At 46.8% G+C, this 20,497-nt stretch overlaps 1 protein-coding gene across 1 annotated transcript in view; it reads right to left on the bottom strand.

The window, feature by feature from the left end:
• ANKH (ANKH inorganic pyrophosphate transport regulator) overlaps window positions 1–20,491 on the bottom strand; it is a 128,400-nt gene extending 107,909 nt beyond the window's left edge. Inside the window, exon 1 of the mRNA XM_029941068.1 lies at window positions 20,310–20,491. Within this exon, the coding sequence (XP_029796928.1) occupies window positions 20,310–20,405 (96 nt within the window). The 5' untranslated portion in view covers window positions 20,406–20,491. The remainder of the gene's footprint in view (window positions 1–20,309) is intronic.
• Between the last annotated feature and the right edge of the window lie 6 nt (window positions 20,492–20,497).

Raw genomic sequence — 20,497 nt, 5'->3', positions numbered from 1 at the left:
AGATAACAGAAAAGAAGAAAAATGCTTTTATGCCTAGGAGCTGTCCACCCCTGGAAAAAAAAAAACAATTAGCACATGCATCAGAAGGCCCTTGCTACATTTTGGGAGACCACATGACAGGCGGAGTGTGGAAGCCTCCAGTCCCCGCAAGACTAATTATGCGGTCCTCTCATCCAGTCTGGTGGCGGGCTTTACTTCCAAAGCCCCCGTCCTAGCTTTATGACAAATCCGTGCTTTAGTTTATTAAGAATTTTTCCCCCCTTTCTTTTAAAACCGGAACGCTGTCCTGTTAAAAAAAAGGAAAAAACCTGGCTGATTTCAAACAACCTATAAATGTTTTATACGATGCTAAGGGAAACCTCAAACAACACAAAACTATTAAAATGTTGCCACGGTTATGTAATCAATGATTTAATCAGCTCGGAGGGGAACCCGCTGCACAGAAGTAGACGTCACAGCTCTGGGGGGGGTTGGGGGGGAAGGGCAGGGTTTTAGTTTACAACACAGCGCTGTGTGTTAAAAACCTACCGCTCAGATTTCCATGCTTCCCGCCTGGGACCTACCTGTCAACCTCGGTTGCTAAGGAACAGACATAAACTAGAGATTGGATTCCTTCTTTGTAAACTTGGTACGGCAGGTATGTCCCAAGTGCGTTTTCTTTTCCATCTTCTCATTTGGATTTTGCTGGGGGCGAAGGGAGGCATTCCAATCCTATTTTTTACCATCGTCTTTCATTCTGTGTCATGGTAAGTGATGTGACACATTCAGGATCCTTAAAGCAAAGGACTTTCCCCTCTTATAATGTAAGGGTATAGAGTTAGTTCATAAAACTATTTATTAAAGTGAAGAAAATCATTTGCACAGAAATAACAGGTTATCAGGCTACATAGTCGATGGAGGGCTTACTAGCAATATTGTTAGCTATTAGATTAATTTTACTTCAGGGCTACCTTCTGCTTAGGTCCCATGCTAGGACACGTAATATAATACTGTTACTGCTGTGACATATAATATGGCACACTAAAACCTTTTTGGCTTGATTGCAGTCCATTTGGGTTTTTTTTTTTGTTTTTTGGTTTTTTTTTAGTTTATTTTTGAGAAAGAGAGAGCAGGGTAGGTACTGAGAGAGAGCGAAAGAGAGAAAATCCCAAGCAGGCTCCACGCTCTCAGCACAGAGCCCAATGCAGGGCTCAATCTCAGGACTGTGACATCATGACCTGGGCCCAGATCAAGAGTCAGACGCTTAGCGGACTGAGCCCCACAGGCGCCGCTGACCGCAGCCCATTCTGACGGTGAGGAGTCCGCAGTGCATGAGCCTCTCTACTGGGGGCAATGGCTGATCTGGTGAGGGGCGCTCCGCAGAGCAAGGCTGAGCGCTCAGTCTACCCAGACCACAGCTGTGCGGGTGACTCCTCTGTCCCGGGGGTCGATGCACACTCGCCAATCACACCAGACTGCCCTCCTGCAGACACTACTTTAAGCATCATTTGACTGGGTACCCCCTAGAGGAAGCCTGGTCTGGGACCCTCCAGGGCTGAAGGTGAGGACCTTCAGGAGGAGTCGGGGGGGGGGGGGGCTCCTGGCATCCTTCCCCACCTGCCGGGAATTAGACCTCCTCACCAGGCCGCACCTTGTAGTACTCAAGTCACCCTGACTCTCTCTCAGGTGAAAACATATTTTTGCATGTTTTCCTTCACCAGAAAATACCAGAATAATCATTTCTCAAGGTAGTCGGTCTCACTAGGATCCACGTTAGGACCAGTGGGCGGATCCGAGAGTCAAGTCCACACCACTAGTAATTCCCTCCCTGACATGGTGCCAGAGTCAACCCTTGAGAGGGCGGCTTTCCCCTCTGGGTGGGAAGGGAGGCCCCGAGCTGAGCTGGGCTGCGTGCGAGGCAGCGTGCTTAGGGAGAAACGGGGTGAGCCCAGTCTGCTGTCCCTCCAACTTAGAGGGACGGATGCACCTGGGCTGATACAAGATGTGGGACGGATGCGCTGACCTTGAGCTGATGTGTGTGCTCGTGACTGTCAGTTTCAGGCAATCGCTAGTTCCCTTCACCCAGTTACTTCCCCCAAGCAGGCTCCCTGTGCAGAGTGCCAGGGGAAAGGGAGGCTGGACAGGGACCGCAGGTAAGGTGGGGAGACCCACTCGGCCCCTCGGTGGGGAGTGCAGGAGCCCTGGGGCCTCCAGGAAGGGCAGAATGAGCGCGACCCCTCTGCTTCTTCCGGTAAGGGACTCAGGATGGCGGCAATGCAGACGACCTAATCTGAAATTAGTAAGCGCTTGGAAAGGAAAAAGAATCTTTAAAAAGAAGACACCTGACTTATGAAAAGGTGCTGAAAAGCAAAGGAAATGGCAATGTTTGCCAGAAGGTGCAGCCAACTGAAGCCCACAAGGTTCACAGTGAGGGTTTTGTGTTTTTCTTACATGATGATTAGGTTTTAGGAAAGTAATACTCGGCAGCACAGAGGCCGGGAGGCTGGGGTGGAAGACGGGGGTGGGGGGTCCCTTAGGGAAAGCAGAGCCACATGCTGTGAATGTTCAGGGAAGAACAGAATCCCAGGGGGACTGAGGAAGCAGGCCAGAATCCCGGGGGGATGGAGGGGGATTGAGGGAGGACACTGGCCCTACTGGTAAGCTTGTGCTCCAGCTCAGTGCTGAAAGGGAGGACCCATCTTCACCAGGACCTTGAGATGGGGATGGGGAGGAGGCTGAGGACCAGAAACCCCCAGCAGGGAAGGCGGGCCCCTGACTGCCGTGCACACGAACCACATGCTCTCAGCAGCTCTGACCTTTGCCACCACTCTGCTCTAAGGCTGGACTCCATGCTCCCTGGTGCCGGAGAGGACCCAGGACTTGGAAGGAAGGTGGAGCTCACCTCTGAGAGGGGGAATGAGGGCGGCCGGGTCCACTGGGCTCTCATGGCCAGGCACGGCCTCTACAGATGTCCACTGAGAACCGATAGCCTCCTTCTGGGCAGGGTGAGCCTACGTGCCCCTAGGTTGTAGATCAGCCATCACATACAATCATCAACTTTATAAACAGTGAGGTAAGTGCTCTACAAATGTGCAGGGGGCAGCAGGCAAGCGTACGCGCAATGTTCGTCTTGCCGCATCCTGAAATAAGAGTTTCTACTTCTGCTGAACTAAGAAGAAAACAAAATGGGTTCAGTATTTGGTTTTCCACGGAGTCTAAGGCCTCTGATTTGTCTTCTGTTGGAGACAACATAGCCAGTTCTCAAAAAGAAAAAGGTGCTTAGATATAATATATAATTAGAGAATTCATTTTACAGTATGGATCTGGTCCAGTTACAGAAAATCTTTTCACTTCCCCAAATTCTCATCTACACTCTGAGCTTTCTAGGGGCTTCTGGGTCTCTTAGTAGATGCTGCTCTGGCATTACTTTTCAAGAAGACATCGATGGAATGGAGGCACAAGTAAGCCTAAACCCATAGGTACAGGCAAGTGTTTCTAAGTTGTAGCCACCAGAACACACAGCAAGTTACTGCAATCACAGCTCATGAGTCATGTCCACCCAGAAGATGCTTTATTTTCTTATTTACTTATCGATGTATAACTGATGTATAATATTTTATTAGTTTCACGTGAAACACAGTGATTTGACATTTGTATACACTGCAAACTGATGACCACAAGGCTAGTGACCATCTGCCACCACAGTTAATACAATATTACTGACCATATTTCCCATGCTTTGATTTTTTTTTTAAGTTTACTTATTTATTTTGAGAGAGAGACACAGAGAGAGAGAGAGAGAGAGAGAGAGAGAGAGCGCGAGAGAGCGCGCATGCGCAAGCAGGGGACAGGCAGAGAGCAAGGGAGACAGAAAATCTGAAGCGGGCTTTGTGCTGACAGCAGCGAGCCTGATGTGGGGCTCAAACTGCAAGATCATGACCTGAGTCAAAGTGAGACAGTTAACTGACTGAACCATCCAGGTGCCCCATCCTATGCTTTAATTTTAAGTTAACCTAACCTCTACAGTCTCCTGATTTGTTCATTTTAGTCAGTCTGACCGGTGTGAGATGGTATCTGAGTGTGGTTTTGATTTGTATTTCCCTGATGATGAGTGACACTGAGCATCGTTTCATGTGCCTGTTGGCCATCTGGATGTCCTCTTTGGAGAAGTGTCTGGTGAGGATGTGGGAAACAGGCACCCTCCTACACTGTTGGTGCGAATGTAAACTCGTGCAGCCACTCTGGAAAACAGTGTGGAGTTTCCTCAAAAACCTATCAGTAGAACTCCCTTATGACCCAGCAATAGCACTACTAGGGATTTACCCAAGGGATACAGAAGTGCTGATGCATAGGAGCACATGTACCCCAATGTTCATAGCAGCACTGTCAACAACAGCCAAAACATGGAAAGAGCCTAAATGTCCATCACCTGATGAGTGGATCAAGGAGATGTGGTTATATATACACAATGGAGTACTACATGGCCATGAGAAAGAATACAGTCTGGCCATTTGTAGCAACATGGATGGAACTCGAGGGTGTCATGCTAAGCGAAATAAGTCAGGCAGAGAAGGACAGATACCATATGTTTTCACTCATAAGTGGAACAAGAGAAACTTAATAGAGGACCATGAGGGAGTGGAAGGGAAAAAAAATAGTTGAGGAGGAGGAGGGAGGCAAACCATGAAAGACTCTTGAATACTGAGAACAAACTGAGGGCTGATGGGGGAGGGGGGGAAGGGGGTGTTGGGCATGGAGGAGGGCACTTATTGGGATGAGTACTGGGTGTTATATGCAAACCAACTTGACAATAAACTATAAAAGAAAAAGTAAAAATAAAAGATGATTTAGTAAAAAAATAAATAAAAAAAAATAAGTTAACCCAACCTCTACGGACGGTGGTACTGACCTCCCTGCCTCCCAGCCATCACCTTTCTTACACTCTATCAAACCAACTGTTCTTAAAGTTAATTAAGACAAATGATAGTTTTCAATATTACTGCTTTTCCCAATTCCCACTATTCTAACAGCATGGTTTTCTACTACTCGTCGTTGCAGATTTATACTGTTTTAAGAACATTAGGGGTTAAATAAATAGCTTCGGTGGAGTGGCCTGAAAAGCTAGCCACAATTTATAATATTTCTATAGCAAAATGTATTCTAAGTGCATTTTATGAATTATGACCACACAGGAAGCTGCAGACAATGCTAAAAAACACATAAACAAACATAAAGCCATTATGGGCCCCCTCCCCCAGGTCAGTCCACTCTCTACTGTGTACCCAGCTAACGTTTAATATACAGAAAGAGCAAACCGGGGGCCTCATCCAATTTAATTCCAGATGGCATCTCTCCGCTGTCGCCAGGCACCTGGTGCAAGGGTAATCCTATCCTGCCACAGCACCACGATGAGGCAGATAAATTTGCTTCCCCCAAAGTCCTCAGGTGTTCTGCTGCCAAATATTCAGAGATGTTTTTGAATTTTCCACATCACTATTTCATTAAGGCAAATGGCTGGGAACAGGCTGCATTATAATAAAGCACTTTTACGTGTTGAACGAAAAATGAATATTCATAGCATTTGCATTTATGTAAAAACGCAAGAAGGTAAAGTGCATTTAAGAAGAAGAATGTAACCAACTTGTCCAGGGAAGGGACAGAGAAGGGAGGGAAGAAAGGAGGGAGGGAAAGGGGGAGAGAGAGCCGGACACACAGATGGACAAAAGACAGCCCACAGACACCGAGCACTCATGTGGCTGCCACCATTTTGCATACTTTACGTGTTCTCTCGGACAGCAGTTTCAACACTGCACTAAATTTATGAACAAATGAGCATGAACGAAATGGAACTTGTTTTCTTCCCTTGGAACCTGCTCTTGTAAAGTTCTGTGGCATGGCCCCGCCCTCCCGCACCCTGTGGCCATGTGGCCAAGCCCAATGGATTCTAGAAGGTGTTTCCTTTCAGTTCTCCCTCCCCGCCCCAGCCCTATTCTAGGCCACCTCTCCTCTCCGCTGGTTTCCTTGCCACGGCCCGCCCACCACTCTCACCTCCCTCTAATTCATTAGCCATGCTGAAACCAACATTATCTTTCCAATATGCAAATCCAAGCACCCCACACCCCACTGGGAACCCTTCAAAGATTCCCACTGCGTTCTTTACCCGGAGGAACTGGGGCCTTGCCGGTCTGGGGTCTGGGTTCCGCTGGCCCTGCCACCCCGCCCCAGCCCCCTCCTCGTTCCCTGCTCAAATCATATTCAGCATCGGTCACTCCACCCCTGGAAAACCCCTGCTTTTTGGAACAGGGACATACTATTCTCCTTGGGCCTCTCAGGGGAACAGAGAGCTTCCCTGACCTTTAAAGCCAAAGGGTCCTCTTACACAATCCCAGGGGGCTCATCCCAGGGGAAAGCACATTCTGTAGGTCTGTAGGAAGTGCCTGCCCGTCCGGAACCCATATCCTATGGGATAACCGCTGTCCAGCCAAGGACTGCATCCATCCTCTTTCTTATTCTGTCCTTACTGATTAGCACTGTGCCTGGGACATAGTAGGTGTTCAAGAACCTCTGTTGCATGAACACATTCACGAGAACACTCTTGCCGTATGTCCCGTATGTCCCCACTATTTAACAGTACAGATGCTCAGAAGCAGCACAGTCAGTACCTGGAGAAGCAGCTTGCAGCCTTCAGTTCATCAAGCACCCACCACACTTGAGCTTAGCAAATGCCTTGGTGGGTCAATGTCATCGTTATCAACACAATTAAGAATGACCCGGTACTATTTATATGTCTGAATTAGAGAAGGGGTCAGAGGTATATGAAACTATCCTCCTCCAACTGCGTGACAGACAGCAGACTGTAATTAAAAGTAAAGGTAGTCTATCATTTCAAAAAGCACATGTTAGCGAAATCCCAGTAATTCAACTTAAAAAAAAAAGACCCACGTATGGAGAAAACTGAGCCTTAAAATTCTTCTCCCCAAAGTGAAAAAAAGAAGAAGAAGAAGAAGAAAAAAAAGAAAAGCAGCATTGCTGGTACACCTGCTGTAAAATCCAAGTGTTTCCAGTATCATCCTTCAGCGTGTTTCTGTCTGCCCCTACCTGGCTGGCTCCTGTTTCCAAAATCCGCTTACTGCAAGTCACTGGACCAATGCAGAGCAGGGAAGAAGTCAGACAGGCAAGCCTGTGTAAGAATACACAGGGGTAGCTGCAGCATAGCAGACTCCAAGTCTTAGCAATACTACCTCACACTCGTGCAACTGGGAAAGCTGATGCCCACAGAGGTCAAGTTCTTTGCTCAAGGTCACAGAGCCAGTGGGTGCAGCGATGGAGGGCAAATCCCAGGGTGCTGTCAGGAGAGGGTGTTTTCCCCCTCAGCCTTGCTGTGCTCAGCGTGGCCGGCTGCCAGACACTGCTGGGCAGAAGGAGCGGGGAAGAACCGAGAAGCCACAGGAGCTCAGTGCACCGCGGCATGAGTGAGAACCAGTTCCACTCTCTCTGCTCGCCAGAGTGGAAGTGAAACAGCAGGAGACCAGGTTAAATAGAAGAAGTCATGGTCAGGGTGGCAGAAAAGAGAGAACGCTGTCTCTTCCAGTTCCCTAAGTATCACTGGCTCTGCATTTCACTAGCACACGGTCAGCACAAATACTCTCCTAGGGGACTCAGAGCACGAGCTGTCAGTCCCAGGAGCCCCGCCGCTCCGCTGAGGCTGAAGGACAATGCGCTCATCTCTGAAGTGGGAAGGTGACCCCCACACAGTGCCTGCCCGGTGTCTAGGGCACGACCCCGCCTCCAGGAAGGTCAGTAACCTTTTTCTCCTCTCCCGGGTATTCACCTGGGAAGTTTCAGGAAGCACACTTCTTGAGCATCATTGAACTCATCAAAAAGCACTTTTCTCTGCCTCGAAAGCTTTAGGGACAGGTATTTTACGGACATATGCAAGTGAAGCCAACACAGTCCTTTTCTTTCCTGTGCTCATGCCTAACCCCATGCAGAGTAGGGATTCGGTCCAAAACGTGCCTACTGAAAAGAATGGAAGCCCTGAAAGGGTCTAAAAGCGTTACATTCTGTAACACTGATCTTTGAGCATTAAAAAAAATGCTTTTAATAAAGGAAATCATTTGAAGGAGCTGAGCACCATGTAGCTTTGAGAGAACTTGCAGGAATGTTCCTGGTGGCGGAAGTCACTGGACTGTGAAACAGCATCAAGGCGAAGAGTGCCCACAGCACACCCCCACGCGGCACCTGCGGGGTAGACTGGAACTTTCTGCAGAAGTGTGGCACCATGCAGCAGAAGCCTTGAAGAGGGGCACACGTACGCGAGGATTTCTAGTATTAATCCAAGGAAATCATCAGATGTGGGCAAAGATTTCTGTGCAGAAATGTTCCCAAGCATCATTCAAAATAGAGTGAAACAGAACCAACTTGAACATCTAACCACAAGGGCATAAATAAATTATGGCATATCTATGGGAGAGAATGCTAGGAAGCCATTAATCATCACATGCTAGATGAATACTTAAAGTCAAGGGAAACTGCCTACGTATAAAGTGGAAAGAGGTTACAATTCTGTTTTAAATTACATGCAAGGGCGCTTGAATGGCTCAGTCAGTTAAGCATCTGACTTGATCCTGGCTCAGGCCATGATCTCATGGCTTGTGAGACTGAGCCCCAGATTGAGCCCCATGGTCATAGGATCGACCTCCGCTATGAGCACACAGCCTGCTTGGAATTCTCTCTCCCTTTCTCTCTGCGCCTTCCCCTCCCCCCTCTCAAAATCAATAAATAAGCATTTAGAAAAGTAAAGTACATGCAAAAAAAAAAAAAAGGCGAGAAAAACATGGTGGTAAAATAGGACACAGCTGTTATCTCTAGGTGATTAGATTTGCACATGGTTCTCATTCTTGATACTTTTATTTATTCTTCTCCCCTTTACAATGAAACTGAATATCTATAATTAGAATAAAATGAATAGATGTTGGGTTTTGAAAAGAGAGATCCTCCTCAAAAGCCATAGGCGTTCCCAGGAGCTTATGATGTTACTTAAAACCTTTTTTCATAAAATATACCTAACATAAAATTGATCACGTTGACCACTTTCACACATGTGCAGAGGCATGAAGTGCATTCACAGGAGTGTGCAGCCACTGCCACCATCCATCTCCAGAGCACGGTCATTCCAAACGGAAGCTGCGCCCGCTGAACCGGAAGTCCCCCTGCCCTCTCCCCCTATGCCCCGCCAGTGACTGTTCCCCTCCCTGTCTAGGGGTCTGACTACTCCCTGCCTCTCATCATGTAAGTGGAATCACACCACAGTTGTCCTTCTGTGTCTGGCTTCTTGCATTAGGGTCATGTCTTCAAGGTTCACCCCCGTGGTAGTGTCCATCACCATTCCATTCCTCTGGAGGGCTGAGGAATAATTCGTGGTAGGTATACCCCACATTTCTGTTCTATGGTGTTAGTGTCTTTTAAGTTTTTTTTTTAAAGTTTTATTTGTTTTTGAGAGCAAGAGAGACAGAACACAAGCGGGGGAGGGGCAGAGGGAGAGGGACACACAGAATCCAAAGCAGGCTCTGTACACAGAGCCGATGCGGGGCTCGAACTCAGAGACAGCGAGATCATAACCTGAATGACGTCGGACGCTTAACTGACTGAGCCACCAGGCGCCCCACATGGTATTAGTTTTTAAATCAGACTTTAATTTTTATCATGTCTGAACATCAAAAATGATCAGTTGTTCATATAAGTGAAGGATTAGAACTGAAAACACCAGATAGTACAAGGAACAAGGTTAGGTTACACAGAAAGCCAAACTCTCTACCTAGCTAGAGTCCACTAAAATCTACACCATCAGGCCATATCTAGCCACCGGAATCGTGGTTACCTCTGGGGGGCCAGCACCGGGGAGCCTTCCGCCTGATGGAAATGATCTGGATTTGGACTTCGGTGTGGGTCACACAGCTATGCATTTGTCGTCTGTCAAAACCCAGGGGCCAGTACACAGAAGACCTGTACATTTCACCGTATGTAAATTCATACCTTCATTTAAAAATTTTTTTTAATGTTTTATTTATTTTTGAGAGAGAGAGAGACAGCATGAGCAGGGGAGGGTCAGAGAGACGGAGACGCAGAATCTAAAGACAGGCTCCAAGCTCTGAGCTGTCAGCACAGAGCCCGATGCGGGGCTGGAACCCACGAACCACAAGATCATGACCTGAGCCGAAGCCAGATGCTCAACGACTGAGCCACCCAGGTGCCCCATGTACATCCATTTTTAAAAAGAAATGAAAACCAGGCCTGCCAGCACCCTCTCTGAAAGAAAACACATTAAGCCTAAAAGAAAAGAGAGTAAATAAGAATCCTAGAAAAACAAAGGCGGTTCATTCAGCAGTTCTGCAGCCCAGGCCTCCGGTGGGTGTCCGCTGTCCCCGCAGGCGAGTCCAAGCCCACTCCCCCTCGCCGCCAAAACACCAGATTGTCTAGCTTAGTCCGGTACACACAGCCTGGGCTAACCACGCGTGCCGGCGAACCCGCCCAAATCTGCTAAACAGCCCGATCAGTGTGCAGCCCAGGTGGTGTAATGCCGAAAGGTACGTGCCTTTGTGTGGGAGTAGGAAGGACTTGACATCTTGAGTACCCGTCAGGCTCTGGGTGACAGGTGCCGTGTCTGAAAAGGGAAGGGATCATGCCAGAGCCTGTTCTGAAGACAAACAAGGTCTCCAAGAGTGAGACAGGGAACCACATTCGCGGTCGACCCCTGGGCCCCGAGAAGAGACACTCTGACTCCCTCCCTTCAGATCGGGCTGGCTGGGAGGCGCCTTTCTGGTTGCTTCTTGGCTGGGCTCGGCTCGAATCCCGAAGAGGTGACAGTTACCTCTTTCCTATTAAGCACGGTCATTTGTTACTCTCCCTCCACGAAGTCTGTCTTTATAAAATGTCAACTTCGGGCCGTGCGCGGTGGGGGGCCTCGGTGTCCCAGCCACAGCGAATTTCCTGCCAAACCATTTGAAGCACTCAGATGTCAGACAATTTTTTCTTTTGTAATCTGCTGTTCTAGATTCTCCACACTACTAGTCCCCTCTATTAAAATGCACGGCCCGGCGGCCAGCCGATCTCCGGATTCAAGGGCGCCCAAACTTCTTAGGGTCTTAAAAGCAGCTTCGGAAACAGAACAGGCGCACCTGGGCCAGATGGCAAATGAGAGCCTGACAGAGACTCAGATGCTTCCTTGGACTTAATGTTATATTTGTCAGAAATCGCGCAGGGATTTTGCAAAGCCTATTGGCCTGGACTCCCCGTCACTTAGTTAAGACCATGACCTGGAGTGGCCGACTCTCGGAGCACAAGACTGCCGGCCCTCAGGGCTTCCTGACCCAAACGGGACCGCTTCGGGTCTCTCACAAAACACGCCACCTTAACGTCTCCCAGCCTAGGAAGTCACAGCCACAGCCTCCGCCTCCTCCCTTGGCTCATCTGGCTTCCCAGAAAAAGTCTCATTAACCCGCTGGCTGATATGCTTTTCGGCCATGTCGTTCCAACTCAACGTCCAAGGGGCCACAGCATCTCCTTGCTGTCACCTCTGCAACTGCCTATTCAAGGGTTCCCAGTTTTGTTCTTAATTTCCTCCCAGCCTCGAGTCGGAGGCCACCCTACCAGCCGTGGTCTCTGTCCAGGCAGGGACGAATGAGGCACGGGACTGTGGGCTTGGAGGTGTGTGTGGCGCCGCTCACCTCCTTACACTCCAGGACAGGGGGCCACATGGCCCTTCCCCCACCCAGAGGTTGGGGACAGTGATGTGTACTCACGTTAGGAAGATGGCTGACGTTCATACCACCAAACCCATCTTTCCAGAAAGGCTAACATGCTGAAGGTGTCAGACTCTGAGAGGCCTGCCCGTCTAGAGACATCAAAATATAAAAAGTGCAAAACCCAGCAAGGAGCAGTGAGCTAACGGGCGAAAATGCACTCCCACAACTCGAAACAAAGCCGGTCCGTCTGTCCTGGGCATTTCCTGAACCAGATGTCCAGGTTGATTCTGGTAACTCCTTATCTAGGGGAGAAGTTACCCACTTTGTCCTGAAAAATAACCACGTTATCTCCCTTCCCAGGACGGGCTTTGAAAACAGTTTTGGTGGGATGGACCGATCACAGAGAAGCAGCAGAAAGGTGTGACGCATGCGCCTGTGCGACAGAACATCTTCTCTGTCATTTTACGCTCATTGGTCCCCAGCACGGTCGGTGGAGTCTGGTAAGAACAGCGGGTGAATGGTCCCCAGACCACGGAAATGATACAAAACCAACAAAAGCGACCCCTGAATTTGTACGGCTTGCTGTGAAGTCTGCTGACTTGCCTACACTGTGACTCTGTTTTCACCTCTGCAGACGGGGTGCATCTTCCTCCTCTGACTACGACGAGGGAATTGGAGAGGAGGAGGCAGGGGCGACCACAGCCAGATGAGAGCCATCTCTGCAGGGCTGTCACAGCCTTCCCGCTCTATTACAATTACTGGGTGGGGCGCCTGGGTGGCTCAGTCAGTTGAGCATCTGGCTTTGGCTCAGGTCATGATCTCACGGTTCATGGGTTCGAGTCCCATGTCAGGCTCTGTGCTGACAGTGCAGAGCCTGGAGCCTGTCTTCAGATTCTGTGTCTCCCTCTCTCTCTGACCCTCCCCTGCTCACGCTGTCTCTCTCTCTCTCAAAAATAAAAAGAATTAAAAGAAAACATAAAAAAAAAAGATTACTGAGCACCTCACTGTGTGTCATCAGAAACTGCACGGTGCAATTTACGCATTGTGTTCCGTGCCCCTCTGATTGTAAAAGTGTTTTAAGTATGTTTTCTCAAGCAGGATCTTGAGGGCAGGGCCATGTCAAAGACAGCAGTGCTTTCCTTGTGCAAAGGTCACATGCTTGACATTGACTCTAGAATCTCTCTAGAACAGAAACAAAATCAGTGCAGGGCAGGGAAACAAGTGACATAAGGGGTATATGCTTTTGCCCAAAGGAGGCCTCCGAAAGGATTTAGTCTTCATTTTTCACAGAATTCTAACAAGTTTTAGTTTCTGAGGCCCCAGGCAGATCTGAAGCAAGAAATTAAAAAGTATTCATCATGTATTAGGGTATTTTTATTAAGTATGATTTTATTATTTTTATCGTCTTTCTCAGTGTCAAACTCTTTAAGTACTTTGAATACCACCTGTCAGCATATCTCCCCAACTGCCTAGCACAACGGATATTTAAAAGACACCATTAAGTGTTATGTTATGTTTTGCATATATGCTATATTTATTTAACATGGCAGACAAATGTGCAATATCTATTTCCAGTAACAATAATTCTCATTCTTAAAAAAGAAAAAGAAAACCAATGATCTGCATTTTTGAAGGATAAGCTTAGTTACCCAAAAAAAAAAAAAAAAAACACGCACTCAGATGAGGAGCTCATATCCAGATAATAGTGCATAAAACACGGTTTTCTGTACTTTTATTACACCGAATTGCAGGCATTGGAAAATGCCAGACTGACTTCTCAAAATATAGGCATCATTTAAAAAAAAAAAATGTAGGCATCACCCAAGTCGCTCTGGTGTGAATTTCACAAGGTTTATTTATTCCAGCTCACAGAGGCCATTAGAAAAGAAGGATTTTCCACCTAGGGTGTCTCATCTTCCCGTCCTACCATAACCTGTCCCAAGTCAGACGAGGGAGAATGAAGAGACGTGGAAACCAGATTACTGACCAGTGGCATACACTCGGCTTTTCACATCTGAAAGGTGAGATGGGGCCCTAAACGATATTTCTTAGGACTCACTGCTTTCAAAACCATTTGACGCATTCCTAGAAAGAGATTTAGATACTGTCTTGATATAGGAAGTGTTTATCTTCCGAAGGATATGCTTGGGAAGGAGTATTCTGACAACGTAGTGGTTAGGTTAGTCATCAAACCACTCAATAAATAAATAAGTGAAGAAACCCGCCGCAGAATTATACCTCCATGGCTCTAGAGATCATCGACCTACCTAAGTGCATTGAAAGAGAGGTACTTTAAGTGTAGATGTACATCTAAAGAGAACTGGCAAACACCACGGAGAACTGAGTACCAACTGGACTAAGGAGGTCACGGTGTCCTTGACTAAGAACGGACTGCCAGAAAAGAGTGACCTCATTTTCTATGTATGAATGAGGAACAGAAATAAGCACTAACTGATGCCAGGCATAAAGCCCAAGGCAGTCAGAAAAAAACACATTATCTACTTATTATACAAAGATGCTCTCTGAAACTTTCTGTTGCAGGAAACAAACACCCTAAGCATTTAAACAAATCAGGGAAGAAAGAGGCGAAGGAGATTTTGAGGTACAGACTTCCAGTTATAAAATAAATAAGTCATGGAGATGGAGAGCACAGCACAGCGACTACAGTCAGTAACATTGTAACAACCTTGTACGGTAACAAAGGGTGGCCCCCTTAACGCGGTGAGCCCCGCGTAGGGTACAGAATTGTCGAATCACTGTGGTGTGCATCCGCAACTAATGTAGCAGTCAACTATTCCTCAATAATAAAAAGTAGTAAAAAATAAATAATACCATTGCAAAAAATGTAGGTATTTGATAAATACTAAAGGAACAACAACAACAAAAATAAACAACAGAACATAGAGCAAAGGGAATGGGAGCATGTTTGTATAACCAAATACGAGGCTACTATTAAAATCATACTTGAGGCGCTGGGTGACTCAGTTGTTCAGGTGTCCAACTTCATGAGGTTGAGCCTTGCGTTGGCTCAATGCACTGGGCCTGCTTGAGAGTCTCTCTCTCTCTCTCTCTCTCTCTCTCTCTCTCTCTCTCTCTCCCTTTTCCCCTCCCCAGCTTGTGCTCACGGCTCTCTCTCAAAAATAAATTAATGAAACTTTAAAACCATACTTAAATACTTGTAAGTGATTATGGGAAAAATGCCTCTGTGTTCTGTGAAACATATATATCTCAGTTATGGGGGAGAAAATTGGCAGGAGATATCCAAAATGTGGAATGATCTTTTATTCTTCAGAGCGGAATCAGGGGTATTTTTACCTTTTCCTCCATTTTAAAATGTATCCAAATGTTAAACAGCTAGCATACACTATTTGTATAATTAGAAAACAATTCATGTCATTTTGAAATGTATTCCATTAATACAGAATAGGTTGGAGGGAAAAAAAGACACCCCCCCCCTTGGTTACTTGGAAGTCTGGCCTGAGATTGCCATTTCCGTCTTTAGGTGCTTTGCACAGTGAAACACACCAAGGTCAGTTTCATTATTACTTACGGCAAGCTGCCTGGGGAGTCTCTTGCATCACTTAGGCACCTCAGATGGACAGTCCCTTCCCAACAGTGGCCAGTGTCAGACACTCACCCTTCATCCTTCCTGTGCCTCCTGGTCGGGGAGGGTGGGGGGTATATGTATTTCTCTACTTAGTAGATAGAGAGGACATTTATTCAACTATTTTTCCCAGGGTCCCCTTTTTTTTTCCATTTTGTGACATTAGTAATTTGCGATCCCTATACTGCAAAAGCCTAATGCTAGGTTTTCTAAGTTAGGAAGGGCTCTTAACATACCCGTTACCCATCCGACACTACTAATTGTAACATTCCGTATACAAAACTCTTCATTCACAGATAAAAGCTTTGCGTCTTTGAACTATCATGCTGGACCCAACCAGATTCAGTGACTCAATCATTCAGGGCAACTGGAAATACCCACAGTTACCACTTTGGTGTGAAAAGGGGAATTACCTGACATTTGGAAGAACACATTTCTTCTTTTATTATTGTTGTTGTTGTTTTTGTTATTATTATTTTAGAGAGCAAGAACATGAGCACAGGGGAGGGGCAGAGAGGGGGGGGGGGAGAGAGAATCCTAAGCAGGCTCCATGCTCAGGGCAGAGCCCAACACGAGGCTGGATCCCAACACCCTGGGAGCGTGACCTGAGTCAAAATCAAGAGTCGGATACTCAACCCACAGAGCCACCCAGGTGCCCCAGAACACATTCCTTCTGAATCGGGAATAATTTCAACCTTCTTATGTCCTTCAAAGTCTTCATAACGAAGTTGTACTTAACACTCTAAGTGTCGTTAAGTACCCTGTAACAAAGTTCACTGATTTATCCAAATAATTTGGTGAACTTGCTTTTAAGGAATTCAGAGACTTTGTATCAAGTTTAGTTCTAAGCAGAAATAAATGTCCTTTGAACATAGTGACAATACGGGCATCTGCACATACTTTAAAGAAAAACATTGTTCACAATCTATTTCAGCAATATGTAGCATTCCAGTGATAAAGATTTTTTTTTAAATGCTTTTTATTTATTTTTGAGAGTGTGAGCAGGGGAGGGTCAGAGAGAGAGAGGGAGATACAGAATCGAAAACAGGCTCCAGGCTCTGAGCTAGCTGCCAGCACAAAGCCCAACGCGGGGCTCGAACCCACGAACCGTGAGATCTGACCTGAGCCGAAGCCGGATGCTTAACCGACTGAGCCACCCAGGCGCCCCTCCAGTGATAAAGATTAATTTCTAACTAATTTTACTGTGAAGTATCAGTCGCTTATCTTTTTCTTCCCTTTTAACAAAAAGACAAAGAAAGATACACTGCTGATTTATCAACATGGATTATCTGTACAACTTGGTTCTTCCGTGAACCTCTTGAATCATGGAACTTTATGATTGTCTTACATCATAAAATCCAAAATCTCACAGCTAAGACTAAGTTTAAGCCCAGGTTGGGAATCAGAAAAGCCAGACGTCATTCCTAAATTTCTAGGACCTCCTGGGTGGATCTCAGTGGATAAGCCTGACTGGAGAGGGCAGAGAGCAGAATGGCTAAGTGCCAAGCAGGTGTGGGCTTGCATCCTGGCTCTGTCCGGTCTTAACCTGTGTGATCTTGGACAAGTGACATAACACGTCTAAGCCTCTTAGTCCTTCCTCAGTGACAACATGTGCTGAGATGCTCTGAGCACATACTGAGAGGTCTGTGAATGGAAGCAATTAACACTTTGGATTTTCAGTGTGTAAAAATAGAGATAAAATGATAATTCTAGATCTACTGCAATTATTATAAAGTGTCCTATGCACCTACCAGGTTCTACAAACATTGTTTTAGTTTCTGCCATAATGCATTTGTTCTCATTCTTTCCTATGGTGCTTCTGTTTAATACTACAAAGCAGACCATCTTTTCCACCCAGCTTTGTTCCCCAGTGTAGAATTCAACCGTCCCTCACACACCCCCAAAGTACTACCACCACCACCAAAATTTTAATGCTCAGCTTGTTAGAATACGCTATAATATTTGGGTTTCCTCCCTGACTGACCTATAAAATTACAGGGAACTCTATACACAACAGAAGGTTCACGGAGGCTCAGGCAGGTGCTGAATGAATCATTACAGGCGGCTTCCTCGCCCCTCCCCCACACGCACTAGCAGCTCTGAGATAATTTATGACTAGAGAATTCCTTTATACAGTCATGTCTGCGTTGTTTATTCAAATTTCAGTGTAATCTTGTATACAGCTGGAATCCCATTTGAAAAGTTCTGTCCATATTTTCTCCAGAAACAACAAACTGAGATGTTTATAACCACACACACACACAAAACCCTCATCTAGGAAACATTTTAAGTGATTTTACTATCTTTCATTCTTGACAAGTCAGAGACTTAACAGCTAATGAGATGTTTTATTTTCCAATTTATTTTCTTGATCATCTCCACGGCCTATAACCCTTTGCTTTGACCTTTGACCTTTGCACTCCCTTGTTACATTTCTTAATTAGGATTAGTCAGTTATTGAAATATGAAGCATTGTTCGATCAAGGGCATGTGTGATGCACCTGCTCACTCTTAAGGAAGATTGGTGCAGATCTGCGTGTGTCCATCTGTCTAAAATCTGATGAAAAACTCCAGGCAAGAGCTGCATATTTTCTGAAGTCTGAAGTAGGCCTCCTTTTGCAAATAGGTTCATTTTTCCTCCTCGCTGATGTTGTTTCAAAGCAGTTGGGGTAAAATGCTCCTCTATTCTTACCCACAGGTGACCAGGCAGGCCACTGTTCAACTCCTATTGTAATTCTTTTCCTTCAGTTTCCAACTAAGAACAAGTAAGTTCCATCCCTCTAACCCTGTCATGTTTTGCAAAACAATTATCATCCGATACCAGATGGTAAAAGAAGGTTTGGCAAACCTGTCTATTTCTGTCCCCCATCCCTTCACCCCCAACTCTGACAAACTATCTCTACCACCAGGCAGCCTGCAAACTCATAATCGCACTGGCACCTAAGGGATAAGGACCTCAAACAGCACTTGTTGATAAAGCTTCTGTTGCAAAAAGACAACGCTCCGGTACTTTGCGTGTGTCAGCGAGGACAATTAGGTCAGCAGTGTCTGAAGGAGGCGTTTGAATTATTAGACCCACAACATGAAACCATCTGTATAACTGTTTACGGCTAGCCTCCCCTTTGTGACCTCAGGAGATCCTTTCCCTTACACTGAAATCAAATCCTTAGTTATATCAGCCTGGCATTAAATCAAGGCAAATGTGAGGCAACCCTGGGTTCTGTTTCAAGTCATTTAATCATGACAAAGAATACTCTTAGCTCCACCAGTTATCCCAGAGTCCCCCCTCCCCACCCCACCACACACACACACACACACACACACACACACACACACACACCAGTTTGGGAGAAGTGATCAGGTCACACACATACACACCAGTTCAGGGAGAAGTGATCAGATCACACACACACACACACACACACACACACACACACACACACACCAGTTCAGGGAGAAGTGATCGGTGCGCTGGTCAGCAGCCTAGGCTTTGTGACCACCTCTGAAATGGCTCCAAGAAAATAAGCCTTAAACTAATAAATGGTTCAGGTGAATATATAACACTTGACTCATCTAAAATGTGAAGTTAGTAAATTCAGGTCCTAAAACCTTTCCACAGAGGATAGGAAATGCCTGAAGTCACCACTTAACTATGAAAGAAGAGAAGGTGGGCAGGAAGGAGATGCAGCAGCACAGAAGCCTTTGGGCGCCCCTGGGAAGCAACTGTCAGAGCAAAGTGGCAATAGAAAAAAATACAATATTTCACCAAGGGAAATTCGCTGGCTCACTAGACAAAGGTCTCTAGAGACTATACTACGTTGCAAACACCTATTGGCGAGCAAATCTGAAGGAACAAGCAGCTTACAATGTGGGCTAAGTATTAGCGCGCTCTTGGAGTTGCAATCTATCAAAAGTTCTGAGTACAGAGAGACCAATCCAAGCCAATATTCATCTAACAGAGGAGTCAAACAAACCGCCTTCTGCAAAACTGGTTTTGGAAAACTCAAAGTGCACTAACATAGGCGCATGTTCTATACAAGCATCCTTTGAAGTCTCTGACTTAAAGGAAAAGAAATAAGGTACTACCATACCAGGAGTGCAGTTCCTCCTATCACCAACCTGCAGGTCCCACACCTGCCTGTCAAGGAGTGGACCCCCTCCCCGCCCCTCTCCCTAGTCCAGGCCTTCCGATACAGCTGCAGCCCACTGGAGGCCCTGCAAAAACGGTCCCCACAGGCCAAGTGCAGAGTACCAGTGCCCCTCTGCTGAAGAGTCTGCAGCGCCAGATTTGCAATGACGCCACATGGAGAGAAATGGGGAAAAGCATGAAAAAGAAACAAGGACAAGAATGCAACAACAAAAAGGTGCTTCCCTTCCTTGTGGTCCAAGAGAGAACAAAATAAAAAATAAACAAACGCCACTCTAGAGATGGCCAACGGTCGGCTCATCATTTGGGCACCCGGCATCCACACCTGGGCAAAAAACAAAAAAAATTAGAAGTACCTGGGAAACCAACTTGGACACATCGTGAGGCAAAATCTCCCCATCATCGCCATCATCACCACCACCAACACCGGATAAATAAAAACCAAGCACGTGAGCTATGTGCAACTACATTTTACTTACAGACCTGAGGTTTACATAATAACAAATTACATAATACTCCCGCTGTGCACTAAAATCCCTTCTATAGGTGAAGCTCTAAACCCTCTGGTCTTTTCACATTTTCCGGAGAGAGCTGGAAAAGTCTGCTGAATAATTGGGGGGGAGGGGGAATGGAGTGCTGGAAAAGTCATCCTTGACAAGCTGCAAGCCCAACCAAATGTTCTAGGATAAAAAAAGGGACTCGGAGCAGGTGACTCCCCGCTGTCCTTATCCCCAGGCGCCCGGGTGTCTAAGGCCAAGAAGTGTGAGCCGGGCGCGGGGCGCGGGGTTCAGGGCGGAACTGCCCGGGCCGGGCGGGGGGCGCGGCCGGGGCTTACCTGCTCCCCGAAGTCGATGGCTATGTTGGTGATGCCCAGGGGCACCAGGAACCGGATCAGGGGCCAGTAGTGCGTGAGCGCCGGGAATTTCACCATAGTCCCCGCCGTGGGCTGACCCCACACACATCTGCCGCCGCGAGGGGACTCTGCCGGGAGGCGCGGGGCGGGTGGGCCGAGCGGGGGCGCGG

This window comes from Suricata suricatta, chromosome 6 (genome assembly GCF_006229205.1).
Source record: "Suricata suricatta isolate VVHF042 chromosome 6, meerkat_22Aug2017_6uvM2_HiC, whole genome shotgun sequence".
NCBI classification, from domain to species: Eukaryota; Metazoa; Chordata; class Mammalia; order Carnivora; family Herpestidae; genus Suricata; species Suricata suricatta.
Note: the sequence above shows the minus strand (reverse complement) of the source record. Positions and strands in the feature narration are given on the sequence as shown.